Consider the following 24,590-nt stretch of genomic DNA (forward strand, 5'->3'; position numbering starts at 1 on the left):
GAAATACAGCTTGGGAAAATGACTGAAACTTCCTGAAACATAAACAAACTCTGATGGAGCGCAGTGAACGAAGCCTGGGAGAGAAATGCGTTGCTGAGGTTGGACACCTGGACTGGAGGATGTACGGACCAAAGGACAATTTCCAGGATCCAGAAGATGAAGAAGAGGCGGAGGCTGAGTCTGTGCGCTGGAAAGCCCTTACCGGGGGAGAAGGACACCAGGACTGAAAACGCCCCCGAATTAGCGAGAGGAGCAGCGCTGCAGCGCCTCCCCATCCGGAGCTCGGGACGAAACAAGTTCTTGCCGTGTCCCCTCCCAGAACACACCATGGCGACGGGAAGTACAGAACCAAGTTCTTTATTCATTTCCCAACTCTGAAACCCACCGCGGGCAGCACCTCTGCTGTGCCGAGCTGGGCTTCTCCCCCTCGGAAGAGCTGGATGAAAGCTCTGCCTCCTCTGCCGGCCAAACTCAGGAATGTGTGTGCACCGGCAGCCCAGAGAAAGAGAAAGAAAATGATGTTATTGGAGGCCGCAGAGGTATCTCACACTCCAGCCAGCAGCAGCCTGGAGGAGCTGCTGTTTCAGAGGGAAATGAGGATGGAATTGGGGTGCAGCCACCTCAGCGCCGGAGCTTTGCCAGTGCAGCCTCAGGCTGATCCTTTATTCACCAGCGGTAAAAAATCAATTGCTGAGCCAAAGCAGAGTCCCATTTTTGGGAAAACAGTGAACAGTGTGTAGGGTCTGGGGGAGAAGGCTCTCCCAGAGGCTGATGGGGACATCCACGAGAGGCCCAGGCACAAACACGGGTCCCTTTTGGGACTGAGACATGGGGCAGCTGTCAGTCAGTGTGGGGAGATGTGTGTCCCAGGAAAATCTGGGGAGCTGCCCCAGCACCAGGCTGGTGAGGTGGGGTTTTGGGGACAGGTCATTCTTTAAAAGGCACCATTCCAATGACATCACTTGATCCAGAGCAGGGTTTATAACATAACCCACATTATTTATATTTCCATGATCCAGCAGACAGACCAAAACCACAGGGCTGCTCCGACCAGGGCAGAAGAAGGTTTTTCTCATGTCACCAGTGACAATTCCCCACTCACAGGCAACATGTACACACAGCACAGCCAGGCTGTTAATGCTCCACACTAACAGAGGCAAGTTAATATGCAAATCTGTATTTAAATATTTGGTTTCTTAGTGTTTTAATTCTACTGGAAAACTGGAGCAAAGCCGTGTTCTGCAGTCCCCGTGTACCGATGAGGTTGGCTTTTCCCTGTGCAGCCTCTCACTCTCAGGTTTGCTTTAGTTGATGCCTTTTGCTGGTGAGCACGACAGCAGAGGGGCAGCTGCTCAGGAAACCACTTTTATACCTTTGGTTCCAGCATTCTGTGTTAGGTGGGCTTCACCAGCCCAGTTAGTAGGCAAACGGGTGATCCAAGCATCAAAGTGTATCAAAAGGGTCAGCCAGAATGGCCACTATCTAACCAGAGCATGAACTAACCTAAGTCAATAATTAGAGTAATTAATAAGGCATTTGGGGGAAAAAAAATAAAAGGAAGAAATCTTTATCGTGATTGGGCTCGATGATCTTAAAGATCCTTTCCAACCGAAACTGTTCTGTGATCAGCTGCTTCCCATCACCCAGCAGGCTCCCCAGGCCTCCTTTAATCCTCCCCACCACACAGCCTGAGCAGAACCTTCCTGTAGTCCCCTGAGCAGTCTCCCTAGAGAGAGCAGAAAAAAGGAACACCATTAGTTTTACAGCTCTGTGGAAAGCAGGATTCCTTTCAGCATAAATGACTTGTTGCAGTGTTTGTGTCCTCTTTGACAACTTAATAACCAAGGACATTCAGGAAGGTTTTCAGTACATAAATGTAAAGTTTCCTTGATTTCACCTCCTCTAAAATAGCCAAAAGTTGTTTTGAGGGTCTCCTTGGTGCTGCTTAGCAAACCCAGGTGTGTGCAAGACTCCGAGCTCACCTTAATGAAGGAGTGGAGTGATTTTCCATACATGGCCAGGAACTCCCTCCTGATGTAGAGCATGTCTACCTCAGCACGGGACACCATCACCCGGATCAGCGTGCTGTCATCGGTGCCCAGGCCCTGAGGGGACACAACAGAGCTGCACAGGCTGGGGACACACAGGGACAGGCCTGAGCTCTGGCCTTCCGTGCAATCCACTCCATTTTGGCATTAATGCAGGCATGCATTAGCAGCTCTGAGCTTCCTGAGGGAAAAGAGCTCCACAGAAAAACCCTGAGCTTCCGAAGGAAAAGAGCTCCACAGAAAACCCCTGAGCTTCTGAAGGAAAAGAGCTACACAGAAAACCCCTGAGCTTCCTGAAGGAAAAGAGCTCCACACAAAACCCCTGAGCTTCTGAAGGAAAAGAGCTCCACAGAAAACCTCAGATTTCTTTCTTTTTCCCCCCAATTAACACAGTTTCTTTTTCTCTAATTGCTGTCATGCTATTGACTTAAGCATGGAGAGGCAGGGGGGAAAACAGCAAATTCTCTTTACCTTCATGGATTTGTACAATCTTTCAGCAAAATAAGCAGGTTTATTCCTCATGCACTTTACTGTAAGAGAGACAAGAGCAAAATGATTAAAAACAATAAACACTGAAGGATAAAGTCTTCCAAACCCTCCCAGCACTTTCTCAGTGCAGATGTTTATTTTGTAAAAATGCAACTCAAAAGTGCAGACATCCAGAGTCAGGGACCTGCTGTCAATTGATGTCTCCATGCCCGGTGAACAGCAATAAAATATTTTTAAGGCTGTCATCTGCCAAAGCATCTCTTGGCAGAGAAGTATAAAGCACAGAGTCTTCTTACCAGGTCTTTGCATCTGCAAAGAATAAACCACTGTGGCTTGTAAAACAGTGAAAAAGAATGTGCCTCCTGAAGCTGTGCAGTCAGGGCAAGAGACAGTATCCTTAATTATTTAATTAGTTTGTAGACAAAGATTAAAAGCAGGGAACTCACCCACAGCTAACAAGGCATCCTCAAGGTCTCCTGACATCTCGGATTTAATGCTGTCTGTGATGTCCTTATTAGCAATCACTCTGTACACATCAAAAACTAGGAGGAAGAGTTGGATAAAAGAGCCAAGTGAGCTGCTCCAGTGTGTAAGCCCCGAGGATCGCTTTGCAAGATCAAGCTCCTCATAGCCTGAACAAACACTGCACCATTACCCTGACATTGTAAGCTAAATCAGGGCTGCCCCTCAGAAATAATTCATTTTAATTAGCTGTCTTGCTAATTAGCCTACCGCTGCTGCAAGGATTTTCCAGAACTGCTATTTAATGCAGACAGTTTCCATGCTCAGCTCTGTCCCCTGGGAGTCACACTTCATTATCTCCAATTCACAGGCTGGAGGAAGTTGTATGGGTGTTTTACTCAGCTCCCATTTTGAATCAACTGGCCCTGAGAATGTCTCTTGTCTCAGGAAGGGATCACAACCAGTAAATGAACAAGTACAAAGCTCCTACAAAAGTACTGTCCTCAAACCAGGGAAAAAACCCAGGAGAGCAGAGAGGTCCTACCTCTGAGCAGGTGGCACCTGTTCCTTGTGCAGAGGATGGACATGAACTGCACCTCATCTGTTCCCCATTTCTTCTCCCCAGCTTCATACAGGCACTGGAAGACATGGACAAAGTGGGGATAATTGAGAACACCAGGTGTACAGAATGAGATTTTTACTTCATAGAACCATTGGGGTTGGAAAAGCCCTCTGAGGTCATTGAGTTCACCACTGGCTCATGTCCCCAACTGCCACGTTCACATGGCTGTTGAATCCCCTCAGGGATGGGGACTCCACCCCTGCCCTGGACAGCCTGTGCCAGAGCTGGACAACTCTTCTGGGGGAAAAATACTTCCTAATATCCAATCAAGTCTTCGCCTGGGGCACTGCTGACTCGCACAGCTTCAGGTTTACTCATCTACATTGAGAAAAAGAGGTCTACAAACAGCAGGGATTCACCACACAGCACACATACAAACCCAGACAGTCCTTCCCAGGAAGCAAATTGCTACACACCTGAGCATCTTGTTGAGCAAGGGTTTCATCCACAAACGTTCCCTCATCTCTGTTACCCTGCAGCAATACAAGGATGAAAAACTCATTTCAACAGAGCAACTAATGGAAGTATGTCCTGCAAATTCCCCACTCAAAACCATTACTGGAGATGTACAATGGGATTCCTAACATTGAGTAATGGGTTACAAATACAGCCAAACATGATTCAAATGTGATTGTTCTTTCTTTTGAAACAAGCGGCCATCCCTTTATTAAAAAGAGCATATGGCATCAAGGCGTGGCAGAGTGAGGCTGCTCTCCCTGCAGAAGCTGGGGTGAAGGTGAAATGCAAGGGAGGTGAAACAGCAGCCAGCCTGAAGCACCTGAAGCACCTGAAGCAGCCTGAAGCACCTCTGTGGGAAATGGATTTATAGAAAATTCTCAAAGCCTGACAGAAGGCTCACAAAGTGTGCATCTGTGTGCAAAGTTTGAGACAAGAAATGAGTGAGAGATGTCCAGCAGATGTTCACCCCTGGTACTTCCCTGCCCTGCACTCACCGTGGCGAGGGACACGAGGACCCTGCGGAACATGGAGGATGTGTCAGAGACAATGTCGTCCTCCAGGGTGGAGCCATACTCTGCCAGGGCACACACACAGGGCAGATCTGTTACTAACAGCTCACAGAATCACAGGATTTGCTGACTGGGAAGGGACCCACCAGCATCACCAAGTCCAGCTCTGCATAGAACCATCCCCAGGAGTCCCAGCATGTGCCCAAGAACGTTGTCCAAACGCTCCTTGAGCTCCATCAGGATTGCTGCTGTGACCACAGGGAGCCTGTTCCGGTGCCCAGCCACCCTCTGGGTGAAGAACCTTTTTCTAACAGCCATCCTAAACTGTCCCCAGGATTTGAATTGCCTCAGCAGTGCAGCACAGGGGACAGGCATGTCCTGCTGGCCACACTGTGACTAGGACAAGCCAGGATGCCCTTGACCTTCTTGGCTTTCATCACAGCAATCCAGCCATCATATTGAGTGGTACAGGGCAAAATTCAGAAGCACGGCCAGGATAAAACTGGCAGAAGATCCACCACGCATAGACCTCCAGCTGACAGACATAACCACCCCACCCCACTACGTTACGCCAGTTTCTGGGTGTAATTGTGGTCCTTGGTGCTGGCAGACCCTTCTCCTGCCTCTGCACACACACGGGGGCTGCTGAGGCAGTGAGCAATTGCAGAGCGTGCTACATACGCAGTTTGTAGTTCTCGTTGATGTGCCGAATCTCCGCGTTGGTGCGAGAAGCCAGGATTTCAATCAGGCAGCCTTCATCTGTCCCTGCTCCCTAGGGAACCACAGACACGGCACTGTGACAGCTAGCACTTTGGTTTATTAGGTGTGGCTTAATAAGAAATTAATACTTAATATCCAATTATGGCATTGCATTCTGAATTGACCATAAATCATGCAACGTAAAAAAGGATTTCCAAACCTTCAGAGCCCTCCTCAGTTCATGCACGTCATACATGGTGGTAGGAGTCATCAAACCAATGATCACCCTTTCAAAATTCCCACTCAGCTCAGACTTCAAGTCATCAATCAAATCCTAGAAGGCAGAAAGAGAAAAAAGGAGAAAAAGGCACGGCCTTTGAGAAGAGGAAGAACTCGTTCAGCACTTTTCTTGGATGAACAGTTACTCTGAAGCGAACAAGAAAAAAAAACTTGGCCAAGGAAAGCTCGTGCTCAGTGCCAGTCATGCTCTTGGGGAGCCTGGGATGTTCTTCCCATTTCACCCGAGTGGTACAACCCAAAGAAGTCCCCGTCCCCCAGTGAGAGGCACAGGCACTGATCTCTGAAGAGCACCTACCCTGCCAATAGTGCTTTTGTAGGTGATCAGAACTTGCTGACGTTGGGAAACGTTCAGTTTGGTCAAGGTCTCAATGATGGCATCTTCATCTGTGCCTGGAAGGAACCGAAGAAAACCAGTCAAGCTGCTTGTACCAGAACCAGGGGCCTGCTCTGGCCTTGCCCAGGGTGTGCCATTGGCCACACAGCCTCACGCACATCCTTGCACAACCTGGGTCTCATGTGTGCACGAGTGCCTCAGCCCAGCAGCACCACACCACGGCCAGAGAGAACAAGAGCCTGACTGAAGATGTTTTTGTGGCCAAGGCTTGGGTTTCCAGTGGGGCTCAAGTTGCCCAACTCCCTCCAGTGCCCTCAGAGGGCAGGGAGGTGATGCAAATGGCTGAACTTCCCCTCCAAAAAACCACCAGTGAAAACCTTCCCAACTGGCAGAGCTGAAAAAGAAGGGTTAACAGTGGAGGGAGATAACTTACCAAGCCCCTTCATGGCCTTCCTTAGTGCCTGTGCTTCTTGCTCAGCACTGAAAGCTGAGACACCCTTGACTGTTGCCTAAAGACAAAGGAGAGGAGTTATGAAAAGCAGTCACAAAGTCAGACATTCACAGAGTAGAGGTGAATTTAAAAAAAAAAAGACACTTCAAAAGATGCAAACATCTCTTTTAGAAAGTGACAGCAAGTAAAGTCTACCCTCCAAACATGAGTGATTTCACACCAGGTTCCATCCATTCCAAAAATGAAATGGTTTGTTCCAGAAGGACTTCCAGCCACCTAAGAAATAAGCTACAGGGACTCAGCTGAAAGGAGAAAATATCTTAATGTGGCTGCCCATGCAGTATCTGCTCTCCAGTTAGATAAGGGCACACAGCCTGACATCTCTGTTCAGTGCAGCTTCTTCCCAGCAGCTTTCCATGTAAATCACGGAAGAAGCTGTTCCCAGCAGAGCCCCATTCCTGACTTCTCTAAGAGCAGTCAAGGACCATCATTCTGTTAAATATCACACCAGGAAGTGCAGTGTTTTACCTGAAATGCTGATTCACAAACAGGTTTCTCCTGCCTCTGCTCTAGTGCAATTTCTGGGGAAATACACTTTTCTTGCAAAGCTCTTCATGTTCCCAAGAAAATCATCAGTGGTAAAAGTACCACTTAACATTCAATGGGCAGAAAAGTGTTCCTCTGTCCCTGGAAGTGTTCCAGGTCTGGCTGGATGGGGCTTGGAGCAGCCTGGGACAGTGGGAGATGTCCCTGCCCATGGCTGGAGATGGAAGTGGATGATGTTTAAGTTTCCTTTCAACCCAAACCATTCCAAGATTCTGTAATGACAGCCGTAGAAATGGCTGCCTTGTAGGCTCAACCTGCAAAGAACAGTATGCCTAGGAAGTTTATCTGGAGAAATTAATGTTCTTTGAATTATTTGAATATCTGATCTGGTTTTCCATTAACTCCCCAAAGGCAAAAGCCTGTATGTGTGGGTCATTCTCCTCTACAATGAGGAAGCAGAAAGAAGTGATAAATCTACCCCCTTGAAGGGACAGACAGTGAGAGTGTCCTTCCTGCTGTGCTCTTATCTGAGCTCCACTCCCCACGTTTATCAGGTCAGAGCAAAGGCTTGGCACAGCCTGGCACAGCAAACACACTCACTCACCATCCTGCTGGGATCTGGTCAATCTGTTATTGTCTGTGTCCAGGGCACTGAGACAGCTGTAGTAATAAAACACAGGGAGTGTTAGTTTTCTAGCAAATCATTAATAGAATACACCTTCCCTCGAAGGTTAATGAGGCTGGTTAAGTAACCATCTAATTCTTTGAGGATAAAGCAGGACTGAGCAGCCCGAGTGAACGCCCAGGGCAGCTTCCCAGAGTGTCCAGCCCTGCTTTGTGCTGAGCAAAGGCTGGACCACGACAGCACAGGGCCAGGGCCAGGCTGGGAGGGATGTGGTGGACACACAGGCGATTAGCACAGGTAATTTAATGATTCTTCTCTTGCCTATGTGACAGCCTGGCTGAGGCTACAAGGAGAAGAAGACAGTGTTGCCCTGGAGCAAAGAAAACAGACTTGATTCCCATGTTCTCCAAAATGCCTGGCTTTGACCTTGGCAGGTGAGAGCCTGAGGGTGAGCAGGGTGAGGGTGAGCAGGGTGAGATTGCCCACACAGCCCTAACCCTTCATGGATCCTGCCTGGGAGGCAGAGACACCGTGGTGTAGGTGAGCACACAAAGGATAACCTCACTTGAGCACTGGGCAGGAGCATTACTTTCCCTCTTAATATTTTAATAAAATATTTTATATTCAACTTCCTCTCCATTTGGGGCACTGTGTCCTTCCTTGCAGGGCTGTCGTTCTAACTGACAAAACCCTCGAAAAACCCCACAGCTTCCTTGCCATCTGCCCAGGGATATTAGTTCTGTTCACAATTTCGTTTGCAGTCAGAGAGCCTTTGCATGAACACACCCAAATTTTCCTGAGTCCCTGATCCCTTGACAGGATGCCACGTACCAGGACAAGGTTCACTTCCCCACAGCCCAAGTCCATCCCAGCAGAGGAGTTAGGAAAGGCAGAGTCAAAGAGATACCGACATACAGTAGGGTTGAATTAAATAAAAAATAAATTCAAATGATGCAAACACAGTGACAGCAAGTCAAGCCCACCCACCAAATGTAAATCATAGAGCGAGTTCTCTCATTAAAGCCCTGAAGAGGAAGCAGAGGTGCCAGCAGTGAATGACATCTCTCCCTGATTCTCCTCGTGGTGCTTACTGGCTGCTATCCACGAGTCCAGGCAGTTGTGCAAGACCAGGAGTGTGTTTGCTCCTGCTCCACATGACTCCCGCAGCCCTGGAATGCACAGGGCGAGCTGCTCAGGCCACTTAACTCTGTGTGGCACTTGCCATGGACAGGCACTCCCGGGTGCACCTCTACCTTACTACACCCTCTGCAATCAGGCAACATACAGCAATTATTAGTGTTGAGTTTGCTTCCTCTCTATCTGATCATAAATTCCATCCTGATCAGAAACGACCTAGACCTTGGAGAAGTCACCTCTGCTCTTCTCTAATCTTTTTACAGAAACAAAAAGCCAATTTTATTTGCTTTAGTCAGACACTAAATGAAGGCTCCAAATTTCACTGCTGTGTTTGTGATGGAGCTGTTGGTACACAGAAGCAGGAATATCAGACAGGCTGGTTGAGCAAGTCAATTAGAGGGCAAAATAAAGGTCAGTAGCAAGGGAAAGGAAAGCAGAGAAATTCTGAGCTGTCAGAAGGAAACCAAAGCATGAGGAGAGGCTGCATGTACTGCACTCAGGGCAAATCCTCTCGCAACATCCATTAACAGCAGAAATACCACCCTGAGTATTGACTGCAGACTGATTTCTTCATCCTGGGAACACCACTGGGAATGGGAAGAGCAGAGCGCTGGGAAGGCAGCAGTGCAAAGCCACTGCCCAGTCTGCAGGTGCTGGTTTGTTCCTGGTGCGTTGCTGTGTGAGAAGGAGCTGCTGAGGTTACAGTGGGAGAGCTCAGCAGTTCAGCCAGGCTGTCTGGCAGTGGCCCCTGTAGCCCTGTCACAGCTGAAGGGGTCTGCAGGGGCTGCTCATGCTGGGGCTTTCGATGAATGGAACTCTCCTAAGCCACCCCTTGGCAAGCAGAGAGAGAGAGGGAATTGCTCAGCAGATTTGCCAGCGCTCAGCAGCTTAACACAATTCCTGGTGTGCAGCAATCAGGGGAAAACAGCTTCAGGACAGGAACAATACTTCCCTCTGTGTTTTGAAGAATTAAACTGTGCATGCAAGAGTCAGCCAGCCAGTGCTGTGCTCCTGATGTTATTTGCTTCACCTCAGAATAAAGGCCTGGTACAATAAACCTGGCAGAGAGCAAGCTCAAAACACTGTGCCCAGGTGACAGAGTGCAAGTGTAGGAGGCATCCCTTCCATTACTCGATTTTTTTTCCATGGATGATCTTTCCCTGGCAGGCTTTATCAGCTAAACAGCCAGTTTAAAGTCCATATCAAACATCCTCTAAAAGCTGAATAAACTTGATTTATCAGGAAAGTGCTGACGCTATCACATGTGCTGGCCAGTTCAAGTTTAGGCTTGCACACAGTCAGGTTTTCCTGACTATGCTCAGAGCACGCACAAACGAACCACCAAGGAAAGTTCCAACAGCTTAAGAGGATGTAAACACTGGACTTTTCCCCTCCCATGTGAGCTCGCAGTGTTGCCAGTCCTACACCTGGGCTCTGGATAGAAACCCACCACTTTGTGACCCTTTTCCTTGCGCGGCAAACACTGGACCTGTCGGACGAGTTCCCTCACGGGGTGCACGTTTAGCCAAACACAGCCCACACCCAGCGCCGGATCAGCTTTTCCAGAGCTCGGTGGCGGCCAGCTCTGCCGCTGTGCGGGATGCAGCCCTGGCCGCGCCCCGGCTGCCCGGGCTGGGGCTGGGCTGCCCGCAGGGCCACTGCCTCCGAGCTCGCAGCCCAGGAAAGGATCTCCCTCCCGTCTGCCACGAGCCCCGAGACAGCTGAGGTACCCCAGCGCCTCCCACACAATGACCTTTATCTGGCCACTGGCCTCTGAGGGAATAAACCCATGATTCTTACAGCCCCGTGCGCCTCGTTCAGCCTGTGCGCGCCCCCCGGGCCGTGCCCTCGGCGCTCCAGCGGCCAGGACGTGCCAGCCCTGGAACCAAAAGGGACCAAAACCCGCCCTCCCTGTGCCCGGGAAAGGCCAGCCCTTCCTCCATCCCAAACTGCCCCCGTCCTTGCTCAGCGCAGGCCGGGCTGCCCCGCGCCGCCGGCATCGCCCAGCCCGGGGCTGCCGCTCCCGGCGCTGGAGAGCGGGGATCGGCACCGGCCCCGGCTCCTGCAGCCCCGCAGCCCCGGCCCCGTGCCAAGGGCACGCCTGGCACTCACCTGCTGTCCCGCGCGGGTCCCCGGCACGGATGGGGAGAGCTCTGCGGGCTGTGCTGGGTGGCGGTGTCCCCGCCCTGGCGACACGCGGCAGTGACGTGCGGGAGCTCCAGCCCTGCCCTGCCCATCCCGGAGCGGCTGGCTGCGATCCAGAGCAGGGAGAAGTTCCCGGGAAGCCTCGCTCACTCCGCACGTTTGGGATGTCACCCCAGACTGCACTTTTGGGGGGCTGGCAGGCTGGGACGGCATTCCCTGCCGAAGTCCCCGGGAGCAGAGCGGCTCTGCCTGCGGGCTCTGGTCTCTCACTCCTGCCTGCAGCAGGGCACGCCCGAGGGGGGAGCGAGGGGCGGCGTGGGGCACACGGGCAGCAACACCCTCGAGCAAGAAGTCCTGCTCCTGCCCCGGTGTTGTTTGTGGGCGTTTCTGATCTGGATCGTGCCTCCTGTGCTCCCACAGCACCTCTCTGGCTGTTCAGCATCCTCATCCTTGTCTAAGAACTCTGCATTGCAAACAGCCATGATTTCAGTTAGGGTGGTTCTTTGCATAACGATTATTCCTTTTGCCCCGATAAATGGCAGTGCCCTCAAGTCGAAACCCTTCAGGCAGAGGGACTTCAGTTTTACCTCGCTGTGACCCTGCTGGGTCAGCCATGGACACGATCAAGGCTGGCAGAGGGAAATCTGCCTTGCCATAGAGGTATCTTGTCTTCCAGTGTTTATCCTCAGGACCTTTGGTCTCCTCTGATGCCAAACATGCTGTTATTATCACGGGCAAACCAAGCCTCTCGGTGTTTTCCAGCTCACAGGACAGCTCTGTCTCATCCCTGTGCCTCTTTGCCCATGCTCCTTTGCTGGAAGGTGCCTAAATTTAGCAGCCTGGATGCGGGCAGGCTGTGCCTCAGTGAGCATGTCTGGCTGGGTTATTTATTGCAGCTCCTGCTGCAGCTCAGCTCCCAAAACAGCTCCACAGAGCCCAGCACCTACTGCTGATGCAAGGGGATGGACCAGGGGAGCAGAAAAACCAGGTTCAAGCCTCAAGCCCTCTCCTTTTGCACTGCAGAGCCTCTTTCCTTGCAAAATCTGGCACTTGACCCTGCCCAGGATTCAGTGTGGAGCAGCACATTTAAACTGTTGCTAAGCAGAAACTTTTCTCTTTGCTACATCTGTGAAAGTTTCCATTCTCAGCCCTTCTTCTGGCGTCAGCAGTCCCTGCTCTGGGCCCGTTTTAATCCCCCAGCAGAACTGCTGTGTTTCTCCATCTTAGGTTGCCAGTGATTTTTTTAGCCTGTGTATTTTCATCCTTCTGTTTGCTTCCCAGTCTCTTCAGCCCCCAGGACTGGAAGGCTCTGTCACTGCAATCACTGGTATATGCAAGAGTAATTATTTAATACCACGTTATTAATTTTCTTTACAAATTAGTTAAATATTGCAGCAATCCTCCCATTCATTATTTTCACAATTTAACCTTTTCTTTCCCCCTGGGAGAGGCACCAAGTAGGAGGAATACTTGAAGTTACCAAGTGTTTGTGTGTAGGTTTTTAGCCACCTGGAATTAGTCATGTAAGTGTGGTCCATTCAGCAGCCAGATCCTGACACATCCCACAGCCAAGCTCCCTGGAATCATGGCTGGTTACGGGTGCTGGCTCCAAAGCCATCTGATTCAGTCACGATTATTTGGATCAGAAAGGAAAACAGAAAGGCACAAAAGCTTCTGAGCATGCTGAGAGTTGTCTGAGCTTCTCTGGAAGGCGGATAGAGTGACAGGGGGTTTAAGGAACCCTGCTCTACCTTGCTACAGGAGCTGCTCCCTTCAGGAGGGGAAGGGTTGTCACTGTGTTTTCCTAGACAAGGTTCAGGTGACAAAGCTTTGTCTCTCCAGGGGTCCTTTGTGCAGGGTCTGCTCAACTTTCAGCTTTGTCTTCATCTCTGAAAGGATGCAAAGGCTATGCTTATTCTCCAGTGTCTCCAGCCGAAGGGTATCACTGGCTGGCGTGGCTTTGCTGTCCTTGCATCAAAAGAGGGACAGCGAGGGACAAAAGCCACAGTCCCTCTCCGTGCAGTGACAGAGAGCGTTGCTCATCTGTTCACAGATAATTCATTTGTCCTGTCCATTATTTTAACCACCCTTGGTTTAAAGCTCTCAACCCCCCAGACTTTACTCAGTTACACACGTGCTTTCTATTCCCATTCCATCTTGCTGCTCTCCCATCTACAAAAGACCTAATGGAAATGAAAGGTCCCAGAAAAGCAGGGAGGGCAGTGTGCATGAAGTAAATAACTTGGGCTCAAGCAGCAGCCCTTTAGGTAGGGGTATTTCTTCAGTCCCACAATGAGAACAGAGCTGAACCTCTAGAAAATGGCAGCATTTGTTTTTGCCCGAAGGACCTGACCTTTTAAATTTGCATCTCAGAGAGCAAAGGAGCCTTGTGCTAGGAGGAGAGATCGTCAGAGTGTCCTTTCATCAGCAGGTACCTGCCTTTAGCTCTAGAGGAGCAGCGTCCCTCACTCACTGAGCTCCAAATTCTGACACTGATGAAGCCATTCACCAAGAGAGGGGCAGAATCTGGCCCTTTAGGGATTAAGCCAGTGTTTTTAGGAGGTTCACAAGGGAAGCGCTCATTTTCATACCTGAGCACTGGCAGCTTGCAAGCAGCCCCTGAAAATGGGGTTATTTAAGGGTTGCACAAGGGCTGTGGGAGTGTGTTGGATGCTGTAGCTCAGTCAGTGTTGTCTCCATAGCAGCAGTACCCGAAGGTAGGGTGGAGGCTGGAAACCAGCCCTTGCTTTTCCAAAGCACTGGGTTCTGCGTGCTTGTCAGAGGGTAAATTCTCATGCTGTGTATTAATGTCACAATAGTCCCAAAGTGAACTGCAGTTGTTAGGGCTCCCTGCAGACATCCAGGGGCACTTCTGCCCCTTAAGCCAGGGTGTGCCCTTACCTGCTGCTCAGCACTGTGGAAGGTGAAACAGCCACAAGTCTGAGGTGTTTTGGGAAGAGGTGCTTTGGGGAAGGCCTTAGGAAGAGGCAGCCTGGAGCTGTTGATCCAGGATTGAGCAGAGCTCTTTTTAAAACAAAGAGAGGAAGGAAGATGAAGCACTCCCAGACCTAGGTAAGCAGTGCTTATGTGAGTGGGAAAACGGAACTATTCCAACTCACATAAGAAATTGGAGTGTTCTTAGCTCTGCATAACCACTAGAAACACTGCTTGTGCACTCAGCATTATCAGGGGAATGCGCAGCACTCTCCCTTTTAGCAATCCAGGCAGGATTTAGAACCCTGAGCACAGCATAGCAGCACTGCTATGCGAGTCAAAGGCTCTCTGGGTAGATTACATAAACATAAGTGTCACACAAGGCCAAGAAGGAACTGGGGAGCACAAATGATTTGAGAAAATTCCTGTAACCCAAGATGCCTTTAAAGCAAGAGACCACTTGGACACGGGGGAGCCCACATGGCTGAGACAATGAGCTGTAAGGGGAGACAGCATGAGCACAGCGAGGATGAGACAGCCAGGAGTCCAATTCCCCTTTCAAGTGTGCTTCAATCACCAGGTTCTCAAGGTGGGGATGCTCTCAGTCACCAGGTTCTCAAGGTGGGGATGCTCTCAAGGTGGGGATGCTCTCAGTCACCAGGCTCTCAAGGTGGGGATGCTCTCAGTCACCAGGTTCTCAAGGTGGGGATGCTCTCAGTCACCAGGTCCTCAAGGTGGGGATGCTCTCAAGGTGGGGATGCTCTCAATCACCAGGTCCTCAAGGTGGGGATGCTCGTGCTCTGCAGGCAGGCACTCAGGAGGGGATCCCAGCCGCTCTCACAGCTCCTCACGCTGACAGCTCTGGCAGCATCTCGGCGGCGGGGGGCTCTCCACACTGCTGTCCCCCAGCATATGCTGTGCTGACACTGCCTCGGAGATGCCCACCCACTCTGCCTTTCTCCCACGGAGACACTGAAGGCTGCACTTGGCTGTGGGCCCAGTCTGCTGTGTTCTTGGATTCACTAAAGCTATGAGCAGCAGGGAATGCAAGCAGTCCAGGCCATCGGTGGTCTGAAGGCTTTGCTGGCTGCCTGTGACCTGAATCCATCCGAAGGGGAGCAGGAGTCAGCAAAAACCTCGGGAGAGGGAGGGGGCTTAAGGAATGTTTACTTTAATTAGCATACATATCGTTCTGAAGAGGAAACGAGTAGCTTTCGCTTTTTCTTAATTAATATCTGCCTCCATGTAGTTTAATCTTACTTAGCTGCTCTGTAATTTGGCCATGGCCCAGCTCCAGGGGATGGAAACAGAGCCATGACTGCCCAGCTCAGGATGGCTTTTCCTGACCCTGCACCTAAACAGAAGTGAGCAAAGGCTGGGGGCAGAGCCGGGGGAGGTAGCTCAGGGCAGGAGGAGCCCCAACAGGATCCTGACACTGGAAACACAGCTGATAAATCCCTTCTCAGGGAGAAGCCAAGCCGCAAACTTCCCTTAGTGTAGCAGCTGCTTTAAGGGACAGAGCAGGGCTGTGGTGCACAGTCACGCTCCTTGAGAAACACGGCCCTGTCCCACGCAGTGTCCATGCCCTGGCTGTGCACAGGGTCACTCCAGGCCCTTGCATCCCACGCGGGCGAGCCTGCAGAGCTCAATCAGCCCCATTATTGCTGGGAGTGCCACTGCTGTGGATGGAAGATTGGCTGCCAGCCACAGGAAGCAGAGCCATCGCTGGAGCAGTGAGGATGTCCTGCGAGGGCAAACAGGAGCACCCAGGGGATGGAAGCTTCCAGTTCTTGAACACGTGAAATACAGATCTGAGTTCTGGAGTGGTTTTGTTCCTCTGCACAGCTCTGAACCCAGTAAAGCCCAGCTCCATGATAGTGTGCTTGAGAACTGACGTTTTCTTGGGGGTGATGGAGATCAGTGATGGTTTTTCTGGTCATACTAATAGTGTTTGGGGGCCACTGCTGTGCACTCAGAAAGAAATCCCTGAAATCCAGAAAATCACAGGCAGAGAGATGGATAGAACAGCGGCTCTATTCCTTGCTGGTGAGAAGCTTAACAGAGGTTTTTTTTGCAGTAAATGTATATTTAAAGAGACATAGGGTTGTGGAATGCATTGTGTTGGGAGGGACCTTAAAGCTCATCTTGTTCCAACCTCCATGGGCAGGGACACCTTCCACTATTCCAGGCTGCTCCCAGCCCTGTCCAGCCTGGCCTTGGGCACTGCCAGGGATCCAGGGGCAGCCCCAGCTGCTCTGGGCACCCTGTGCCAGGGCCTGGCACCTTCACAGGGAACAATTCCTTTCTGATATCTAATCTGAACATCCCCTCCCTTACTTTGAAACGGCCACCCCTATCACTCTGTAAAAAGGGCTCTCCCAACATCCTTATCACGATAAACATTACCGCGTGATTAAGACCTCATGATTATGCGGTGAATTCAGGAAAATGTGACCGTGGCTGTGTTTCCCGCGGCCGGTTAAGTGACAGCAAGCACAGGAAGCTGTGCCAGCTCTGCTCTCCGTCGCTGCGGCTCCCCGAGCTCTCCAGAAGGGGCCAGTGTGCCCTCGCCTTTCGGGGGCCGCAGGAAACCTGCCCAGGCCTGTGTTTTTATTTAGAAAATGCTGAGCTGTCTGGAAAGTTTGATGAAGAGGGATGCAGCTGTATTAATGTGCTTCTTCCTGGGGATTTGAATGCATTTTCTGAGCAGCGCAAGAGGAGCAGGGATCAGGGAGACAAAGCGCAGGGAAGCAGCTCTGCTGACCACACTCGGATATTTTAAACCTCGCCTCATGGGATTTCAGCAGCTTAAAATTCAGTGTTTAGGACTGAGTGCATTAGTCAGAGGTTCCTCTCTGCGGCAGGACAAGCCTGGGAGCACTTTGGAGCAGTTCTGACATGAGAGAAGCACCAGGCCCTGTCCGTGCTGTGGCCACGGGGCAGCTTTTTCACTTGGAGCTTTCAGGCTCAGCTGCCTCTGATCCCTGTGAAGGTCACTGGGATTGCAGCAGCGCAGCCGAGCCCTGTGCCTTCTGGAATAAAGAGTATCCTCAGCAGCCGGGGATGGCTCCCGCTGTGCTCTGGCTCCCCAAAATGGTCACGGGTGGGGTCTGTGCGCCCGTGGGCCGAACATCAGAGCCCCCAGCCGCGCGTGGGTCTGACACTCCCTGCATTGCACTGCAGGTGCGGTTAAAAAAAGCCCTCTCGGAGCCAGGGAGGAGGCTCAGCAGTGCATCTGCAGCTCTCTGCATGCAGTGGCTTTTATCTTCTTTAGCTGGAAATGAGTCATTTCCCTGTACTGTACAGAGATGCCCAATTTCCTTGGAAATGGTTCAGTTCTGCAGAGTCCCCAGAAATCCCCAGTGATGGGACCCAGTTTCTGCACTGGGTGTTTTACCTGTCTTGAGAGATGCCTGGGGATTTTCACAGGTTAGAGAAATGTAACAAATAATTTAAGATAATGGATAGAAGCAACTGAGACTTTACTCAGCCCGTATTTATTCCAAAGGGCACGTGAACCTTCTGTACTGAGCACTGGCAGCTAATTCACCACAGAGCCCCAAAGCACAGCCAAGCGTGTTCCACGCAGATTGAAGCCTGCAAATGAAAAAGGACTGTTTGCACACGTGTGCTGGCTGCCTGCTGCCACCACTGCAGCTCCAGCTGCGTGGACTTGGGGTGCACTTGGAAATGAGGCGCAGCCAGGAGCCACCCTGCAAATCACAGGTGTTAAAGGTGGTCAGAGGAAGACTTTGGGGTCTGCAGGGTGGGCTTGTGAGCCCACACATTTAAGACCTGCTGAGGACAAGGATGGTGGAAGAGGTGTAGCAATACCCACAGTGAAGAGGCAGGGTGGCTCAGCAGAAAAACGATGGGAGTGATGTGCTGTCAGATCTATTGCTAAATGTTACCACCAGCAACTCTACCTGCCTGTTCTCAGAGCCAGATGCATCTTAAAAATCTTCAAACACTGGGAGGAAAAGCCCAATTAGACCCATCTACAACAGGCTGATCCAATCTCACTGGCATTGCTGGAAGCTAACCAAAGCAAGGCCAAGGGCTGTGTGAAGGGTAAACATTTTTGTCAAATGCACCCCAAAGCAACCAGGCCTGGCTTACCCTGGGGACAGGGGCTGGCAGCAGGGTGGCTGTAGTTATTACCATGATGCAGGAAATAATAGTCATTGGGAAAATGGGACTGTGCTTTGGTTTCCTCTTCCATCCCAGTCAGAGGGGAGGAAGGAGAGTGGTGCTGTCATGGAGGTATTAATTTGGCAGCCAAGTGCTGCTTGGGTTTTGTGTTCTGGTGCTTCATTCTAGAAAAAACAATTTTTGCCATTTTAACATTTCCCTCTGCTGTTTGAAATCCCAGCTCTGGCCTTCAATAGTGCACGAGGAGAGTCGGCTGCTCTGGATGCCAAAGGCTGGGAAAATCTCCTGATTTCTGAGGAAAAAATGCTGAGAAGAACCCAAAATGCATTTAAACTGAGTTTCCCAAGGTCTGAGCTGAACTAAACCTTCCCAAAGCCTGACCCAATGGCTTTGGGCTCTGGAGGAGCTGCAGTGCCCCTGAGGAGCATCTTGCCAGGCAGGAAGGAGGAGGAAACTGCAATTTAACAGCAAATCCAAGGCACAGGTTTTAGAAAAGCAGCTACCGGGTGTAAAACACTAAAGCCATTTTGAGGGCTTGGGATATCTCTGTTCTCAGGATTTTTTCTTAGACTCTCAAAGCAGGCGCTAGCAGAGCCTGTGTGAAGATAAGCCTCGTGCTTCAGGTTAATCCCAAGATGTCACAGCAATGGCCTTTTATTATTATATCACAAAACCATCGACTTTAGCGCATTACTTCAAAGATAAACGTAAATACCCGTCACCATGCCAAGCCCGAATGTGGGCTGTAGTTCCTCACGGACGCGATTTCTGCGCTCATCCCTCGCGGCGAGGAGGACGCAGAGCCCCCGGGCCCCGTCCGCTGGCCCCGGGGCGGCCTCCGCTCCCCCGCCGCTCTGAGGGGCGACCCCGGCCCGGGGCTCCGCCACAGGCCCCTCACGGCGCCCGGCCGGCCGGAGCTGCGCGGTATGCCGGGACTTGTAGTCCCCACCGCCGCAGGGCCCCCCGTCCGCCGGCCACGGGGAACTACCGCCCCCAGCGTGCCGCGCGCGGCGCCGCCATCCCGCCGAGCCCCCGCTCCCCCTCCCGCCGCACCGTGGGGCGGGGGGCGCTCCGGGGGCCGCGGGACGGGACGTTCTGGGACGCGACATCCCGGCACGGAGCGGAGCGGAGCGGGACGGGATAACCCGGGGCGGCGGGGCCGGGCCCTGCAGCCGGCGGAGGCGCGGGGGCGGCGCTCCCGACGGCATCCGGGACTTCCTGTGACGGCCCATTTCCTGGTCGGATGGGGCCGGCGGGGGGCGGCGGCGGCGGGGTCGCTCCCTGTCCCTGACGGGCTCGGTGGTCGCCGGTGACGCCGCCAGGCAGCGATGCGGGCCCCGCGCCCTGCCGGCAGGCGGCCCCCGCCGTGACCCGGTGGGGCTGCGCACGCCGGCCCCGCGGGGCGCATGGAGGCACCCGCCGCCCTCAGCGAGGTAGCGGGCAGGGTCCCTGCGGGTCGGGGCTCGCGGCGGGGCCCGCGGGGGTAACGCCGCCATCCCGTTATCCCCGCTGCTTTCGCAGGTGTGACTCCCCGGGGGACAGCGCGGCTCGGCCCCGCCAGGCGAGCGGCCCCGGGCCCCGCTCCGCGGCCGCGGCAGGAGCCGGGAGGGCTCGGGACTGACACCGGCGTGGCCCCCGCGGCCGGCACGGCCGCCTCCTGAGACATGAAGAAGTTCTTCGACTCGCGCCGGGAGCAGGGCGGCTCCGGGCCCGGCTCGGGCACCAGCGGCGGCGGCGGCGGCAGCAGCGGCCCGGGCAGCGGCTACATCGGCCGGGTCTTCAGCATCGGCCGGCACCAGGTCACCGTGGACGAGGTGCTGGCGGAAGGTAAGCTCCCGGTGCCTTTCTGAGCGCTCGACGGATGCTGCTTTTCCCTCCCCAGGCTGGAACGGAGGCCTTGGGCTGTCCCGGGCACCCAGCCTCCTCCTTGACCCCCAGACTCCTGAATATTTCATTGTCTGTGGCACAATTGCAGTCCGGTGGTGTCTGTAAGATGATGTGTCTGGTCTTCCCATCTGTAAATCCAGTGTGGGTTTGCTAGATTTGGCTGCTTTAGAAACTGGGGGATTTTCAGAAGTTAATTGTTTCCCGCTTCTCCTAAACTGGGAGTTAAAAAAACCAAAAGAAGCACCCAAACCGAAATTGTCAAATATTTTGGTGCAGAACAAGGTGCTGTAAATAAAGAAAGCGGTGTCCTTCACTCTTAAACTTTCTTCAGCTGTTACCTGCTTTCCCACCTCAAGCAGAGAGGATTAAAACACTGGAGTAAATTCCTTGTAGCTGTGTTTTGCACATAGGTAGGCTGAGCAGGACTGGCTGTGACCTGGGATGGGGGGTTTCTGTGTGTGTGGGGTGTCTGCCAGGGGAAGTGGTGATCCCAATCGCCTTTTTTCTTTTTTTTTCCCCCAAATAAAACAGTTAGAGACCTAAAAATGAATCCTAGGGGTTATAGAACTCATGACGTGTGCAGGCCTTGCAGTGCAGCAAGCTGCTGGTGGCATTTGTTTAATTGTAACCAGCTCTGCTGCTCCGACTATCATTTTACATTTCATTTGTTGGGGCTGTAAGGAACCTCCTGAATGGCTCTGCCTGGTAACCTTAGCCTCGACCTTCAGAGAGGTGTTGGCCTCTTTAGACCTGCTCCTGGTGCCTCCTGCGCAGCATCCTGGGCAAATTTAGTCCAAACAGTGTTTTGTTTTGATGGTGAAGGAGAGGAGAGCTGCTGGGAGAGAGCTGAGTGGGAGGACCTGTGTTGGCTTTTACAGAAAGAGCCCTAAAATGGAAAAGGGACTCTGTGTACGCTGCCTGTGTTCAGATTTGTAAGAAATCACCACGGTGTACAAGAAAATAGGTCTGTGGCTGTGTTTTATGCTTGGTTTCTGGTGTGTTCTGCTGAGAGGAGCACCGAAACCAGGCTTTTACCTAGCAACTAGAGTGATTTTTTTTTTCCCCTTGAAATTTGCACTCTAGGTTTGCCTGGACTGATATTTCCAAGGCCCTTTTGGCCCTGGAAGCTGAGGACCTACATGAGCTAAACTTGAGAAGCTGTCAGTCTCTCTTTAATGCAGGATGGCCTCATCCTGGTAACATGGGAAGGCAGAGGCTTTTTTTGCTGATGAGTAATGTGCTGGCAGGTTCTGCCCCGGGAAGCGAAGCCGTGTGTCACCGGGCTCTCCTGCTGCAGCAGAGGTGGAGGTGGGAGCCCACATTGCCTGGGAGAGAAGAGCCTCCCCTCCCTGCCTCTGTGTCCTGGGGGAGCTGCTGCCTGTGGGGGCTTTTCCCTGCATCTCCTGCTTTCTGTCTGTGGCATGGAGCATGGCCTGCAGCTCTGGCTTCCTCACATGCAGGCTGAGCACACCTGTGCAGCAGTTCCCGTGAGGCAGGGGGAGTTCTTGTGGTGAGAGGTGCTGCCCAGGGTCCCCCTGCCAGTGAGACTCTGCTGTGGGCAGTGTGAAACCCTCCCGTGTGCAGAGTGGAGCCTCCCAGGGACACGAGCAAGGCGCTGTGTCTGTTTGCAGGTTGCCACCTTTTGTTGGGAGCAGTAAAAATGCCCTTTCCTCTGCAGGAAAGTTGGGCCAGTTGGGGAGCAGTGTGGCTCAGGAGCGCTGCAGGCCCGTGGCTGGGTGTGCTGGTAACCAGCCTTTTCTCCCTGACTCAGCTGGAGAGCTCGTGGGCAGCCCGGTCCCCGCGCTCCTGATGTCTGGAAGTTCGGCTGGGTCTGCAGTGGTGTTTCAGCAGTGCTGGAGAGGCAGCTCCTGGCTGTTTCTGCTAAAAGGAAAAGTCCCCTGGGAAGCACTCTGCAGGAGGAGTATCCTGTCTGGGAAGGAAGGACCTCTCATCCCCTTGCTTGGGGAGGCACTGGGGAGGCCTGTGTCTAGGTGCAGCCTGTGAAACATGAAAAAAAATGAGGTGTAAAAGTGCCTTGAAAGAGAGAACCACTGAAGTGATGAATGGTGTGGAGGAGACTTGAGTTGGAGCAGAAGTTTTGGAATTGAAGTGCTGGGATTTGCCTCTGCCTGTCAGAGCTGTGCCTGCTCACTCTGAATTCTGCTGAGCAACCCTGCTGCTGAGCAGTGTGCCCTGGCTGCAGCACTGCCTGTGCCAGGTGGCGAGTGGCTCCGCGTGCCTCTGGGCCCGTGTGTAGTGCCCCCAAAATGCCTGCTGTGCTTAGGAGCACCCCCACCCCTGAAAAATCCTCTGTCTGGATACTTGGCTGCCCGGGCAGGGAGGAATATCCCTTCCTTTTGGGAGGAAGTAGATGGGAATAATGCAGAAGGAATTTGAGGGGCTGGTTGTGGTGTCAGGATGTGGTGAATCAGTGGGGCTTTTACAAACAGGGTGTTGCAATAGCTGATTCCTGGTTGGGTCCTCGTAGCTCTCCTGCTCTAATCCATATAAACAGCACAAATAAGCTCTTGAACAATTCCCCCAGAGTTTGCCCAAGGATTATCTGGGGTTGGAAGGGCAGTGCTGCTGCTGGCCCTGGGGGTCTGCAGGGCCAGGTTTGCAGTCACACAGTGCCCCACTATGGGCTGAGGGGTGTTGTGACTACTTTTTGGGGTGAGTGGTGTTTCACAGAGCTGCAGTCAGTGCCCAGGAGCTCTTGCAGTGTGGGGCTGAGTCAGGCTGCTGTCTTGCTGTTTTCTTTCTGAAAATAAACCAAAACAGCATTGGATCGAATCAGATACTGCTCCTTGTCTGCCTGTGTAGGGGAAAAACCAAAACAACAAAACCCCACCCCAGAACCCCGTGCTGGAGCTGCAGGGAGGCTGGTGTCCCTTGATGGGGGTCACAGCAGCAGGAACTGAGAAGGATGTCGCATTAATGAGGAATTTGCTGAGGAGTTTGGGAGAGGTGTGTGTGGCAAAGTACCGCTAGGCACCGCTGAGCTAAAACAGGTTGGGATTGCCCCAGTGTCCCATTTTTGAGGCCTCTGTGTTTTGTGTGACTCTGCTCGCAGCATTGTGAGAGTGCTGAGCTGACCCGAGGTGTGTAAACATTGATGGGGCACGTGTTTGAGCAGGGGTTTGTTTGTCTCGCTCTGCTTCTAGCAAAAGGTACAGGCTGCGTTTCTGCAGGTCTGTGAAAAGTTACTTTTAAAATGACTTGTACTTTTTTGGAGGTCTTTTCCCCTTCAAGTGTGTAAGAGATTCAGGTTTAATAATTGTTGGATATCTCACTGGAGTTTTTCAGGTACGTGCCTGTGTGCTGTAGCTGGTGTTGATTTGAAAGCATTTGATGGTTGGTTTTACAAACCAGTGCAAAGTCACAGAATCATCCAACGTTTGCCAGCTGTGTTCTTTCCTCTGAAAAGAAGGACGTTGTGGGATCCATCCTGGCTTTCCTTAGCAGACCTGCAGCGCATGTGGGAAGCAGCTGGGAGAGGCTGTGAGTGCCCGGCCTGTGCCCTGAGCTGCCCAGGGGTGTGGCTGGCCTGAGTGCAGGGGTTTCTGCTGCCCCCTGCCCTGCTCTCCCTGGGCACCCCCTTCCCTGCAGCACCATAGACTGAAACACTGAAAACACACGTGAGCTTCTTCTGAAATAATTTCACTTTAAAGCAAACCCCATCTGAGGAACATTTTGCAGATTTACGTGATCCTCAACCCAATTCCAGTGTGGTTGGGTTCAAGACATTGCTTTGAAGTGTATTTTGTGAGTTACTGCTTTCCAGCTTCAGCCAAGGGCCAGCTGCTAATCACCTGACCAGGGACATTTGGATTAGGAATTAAACTGTTTCTCCTCTTGGAATGGGACATGTGATTTTTATTTTTTTATGTTTTCCCTGTTTCTTGTGAGGCAGAGCATGTACTCTGCACTCTGCTCTGCCAGGTAGGATGTTTGATTCCGTGTTCCAGCAGTCTGTTTTTCTGAGTGTAGAAGCCAGGGCAACTTGAGAAGAATCCCAAGGGAGTTATTTGCTAAATGCTGAGGTGTCCCAAGTGTTTCGGTGCTTTTAGCAGCACAGCTTTTGCTGGGACAGTGTGTGCTGAGATGTAATCAGGGAGGAAAAGAGATGTTAGTGGATTTAAGTGTGTAAGAAGTTGTGTGGGCCAGAGACCGGCCTGGCCTGGCTCGTGGGCTTTGTGCAGCCTGTCACAGAAGGGTCTGGCCTGTACCTGGGGGGGGCTGGTTCCTTGTGGAACAGCTGTGGCTGCTAAAGGCTGGTTTGGAGGCAGTGCTAGCCCAGGCAGTCATCCTCCCAGGAGGAACCTTCCATGTGGAACCAAGAGAGTTTCTGTTTCAAGCAGTCCTGCTATGAGGTTGTCAGTATAAGAAAGCCTAGTTTTGGGATTCTGGCTGGGGGTAGTACATGGTTTAACTCTGCAGCTGGGGTCTTGCAGGAGTGTTCTAGTAGTTCTAAAGGAACAGGTTGCTAACCTCTGGTTGCACGTGCATAATGTTTTTATTGTGCCGTGAGCCTTCTCCCCTTCGTGCAGGAGCTTGTCAGCAGCTTGAGGAGAGCAGGTGGGAAGTTACAAATGTGCTGAAGACAAGCTGGAATCCACTCTGGATTTAGCACTTCTTGCCTTCCAGGCTCACCCACCTGCATTAATCATGGCTAACAAGGGGTCAGTGCTGGCTAGGTGCTGCACACTTGTGTTGGGACTGGGAGCTGCTTCCCTTGAAGGTCACTTTTCTCAGGGTAAATGTTCTGGGCAGGCTGAGGCTGTGCCCGTT

General features: G+C 52.2%; 3 protein-coding genes across 3 annotated transcripts in view; 1 reads left to right on the plus strand and 2 right to left on the minus strand.

Annotated features, from left to right (window-relative positions):
- Nucleotides 1–341: 341 nt before the first annotated feature.
- On the minus strand, nucleotides 342–10,898 carry ANXA4 (annexin A4). The gene is made up of 13 exons (XM_038160446.1): nucleotides 10,794–10,898; nucleotides 7,524–7,579; nucleotides 6,356–6,431; nucleotides 5,884–5,978; nucleotides 5,509–5,622; nucleotides 5,271–5,361; nucleotides 4,575–4,654; nucleotides 4,038–4,094; nucleotides 3,544–3,637; nucleotides 2,984–3,079; nucleotides 2,520–2,578; nucleotides 1,983–2,105; nucleotides 342–1,726 (listed from the first exon to the last, which is right to left on the minus strand). The coding sequence occupies exons 2-13, from the start codon at nucleotides 7,524–7,526 to the stop codon at nucleotides 1,667–1,669; spliced, it is 948 nt and encodes a 315-aa protein (XP_038016374.1). The 5' UTR covers nucleotides 7,527–7,579; nucleotides 10,794–10,898; the 3' UTR covers nucleotides 342–1,666.
- Nucleotides 10,899–17,030: 6,132 nt separating this feature from the next.
- LOC119710765 (translation initiation factor IF-2-like) lies at nucleotides 17,031–19,408 on the minus strand. Its single transcript, XM_038160165.1, has 2 exons — nucleotides 18,628–19,408; nucleotides 17,031–17,357 (listed from the first exon to the last, which is right to left on the minus strand). Exons 1-2 carry the CDS (start codon nucleotides 19,406–19,408, stop codon nucleotides 17,302–17,304), a joined length of 837 nt encoding a protein of 278 aa, XP_038016093.1. The 3' UTR covers nucleotides 17,031–17,301.
- The window catches only part of AAK1 (AP2 associated kinase 1), a 58,003-nt gene continuing 52,466 nt past the window's right edge, over nucleotides 19,054–24,590 (plus strand). The window contains exons 1-2 of the mRNA XM_038160225.1: nucleotides 19,054–19,345; nucleotides 19,434–19,739. Of these exons, the coding sequence (XP_038016153.1) occupies nucleotides 19,577–19,739 (163 nt within the window). The 5' untranslated portion in view covers nucleotides 19,054–19,345; nucleotides 19,434–19,576. The remainder of the gene's footprint in view (nucleotides 19,346–19,433; nucleotides 19,740–24,590) is intronic.

Source organism: Motacilla alba, chromosome 22 (assembly GCF_015832195.1).
Source record: "Motacilla alba alba isolate MOTALB_02 chromosome 22, Motacilla_alba_V1.0_pri, whole genome shotgun sequence".
In the NCBI taxonomy this organism is placed as follows: Eukaryota; Metazoa; Chordata; class Aves; order Passeriformes; family Motacillidae; genus Motacilla; species Motacilla alba.

Excerpts from the sequence above, each read along its gene's own strand:
- LOC119710765 (XM_038160165.1), bottom strand. The coding sequence starts at position 19,408 with ATGGCGGCGTTACCCCCGCGGGCCCCGCCGCGAGCCCCGACCCGCAGG. Across the intron at positions 17,358-18,627 it reads CGGGCTTGGCATGGTGACGG|GCTTCAATCTGCGTGGAACA; the intron begins GTATTTACGTTT and ends TTTCATTTGCAG.
- ANXA4 (XM_038160446.1), bottom strand. Across the intron at positions 5,979-6,355 it reads GAAGGCCATGAAGGGGCTTG|GCACAGATGAAGATGCCATC; the intron begins GTAAGTTATCTC and ends GGTTCCTTCCAG. Across the intron at positions 2,106-2,519 it reads GATTGTACAAATCCATGAAG|GGCCTGGGCACCGATGACAG; the intron begins GTAAAGAGAATT and ends GTGTCCCCTCAG.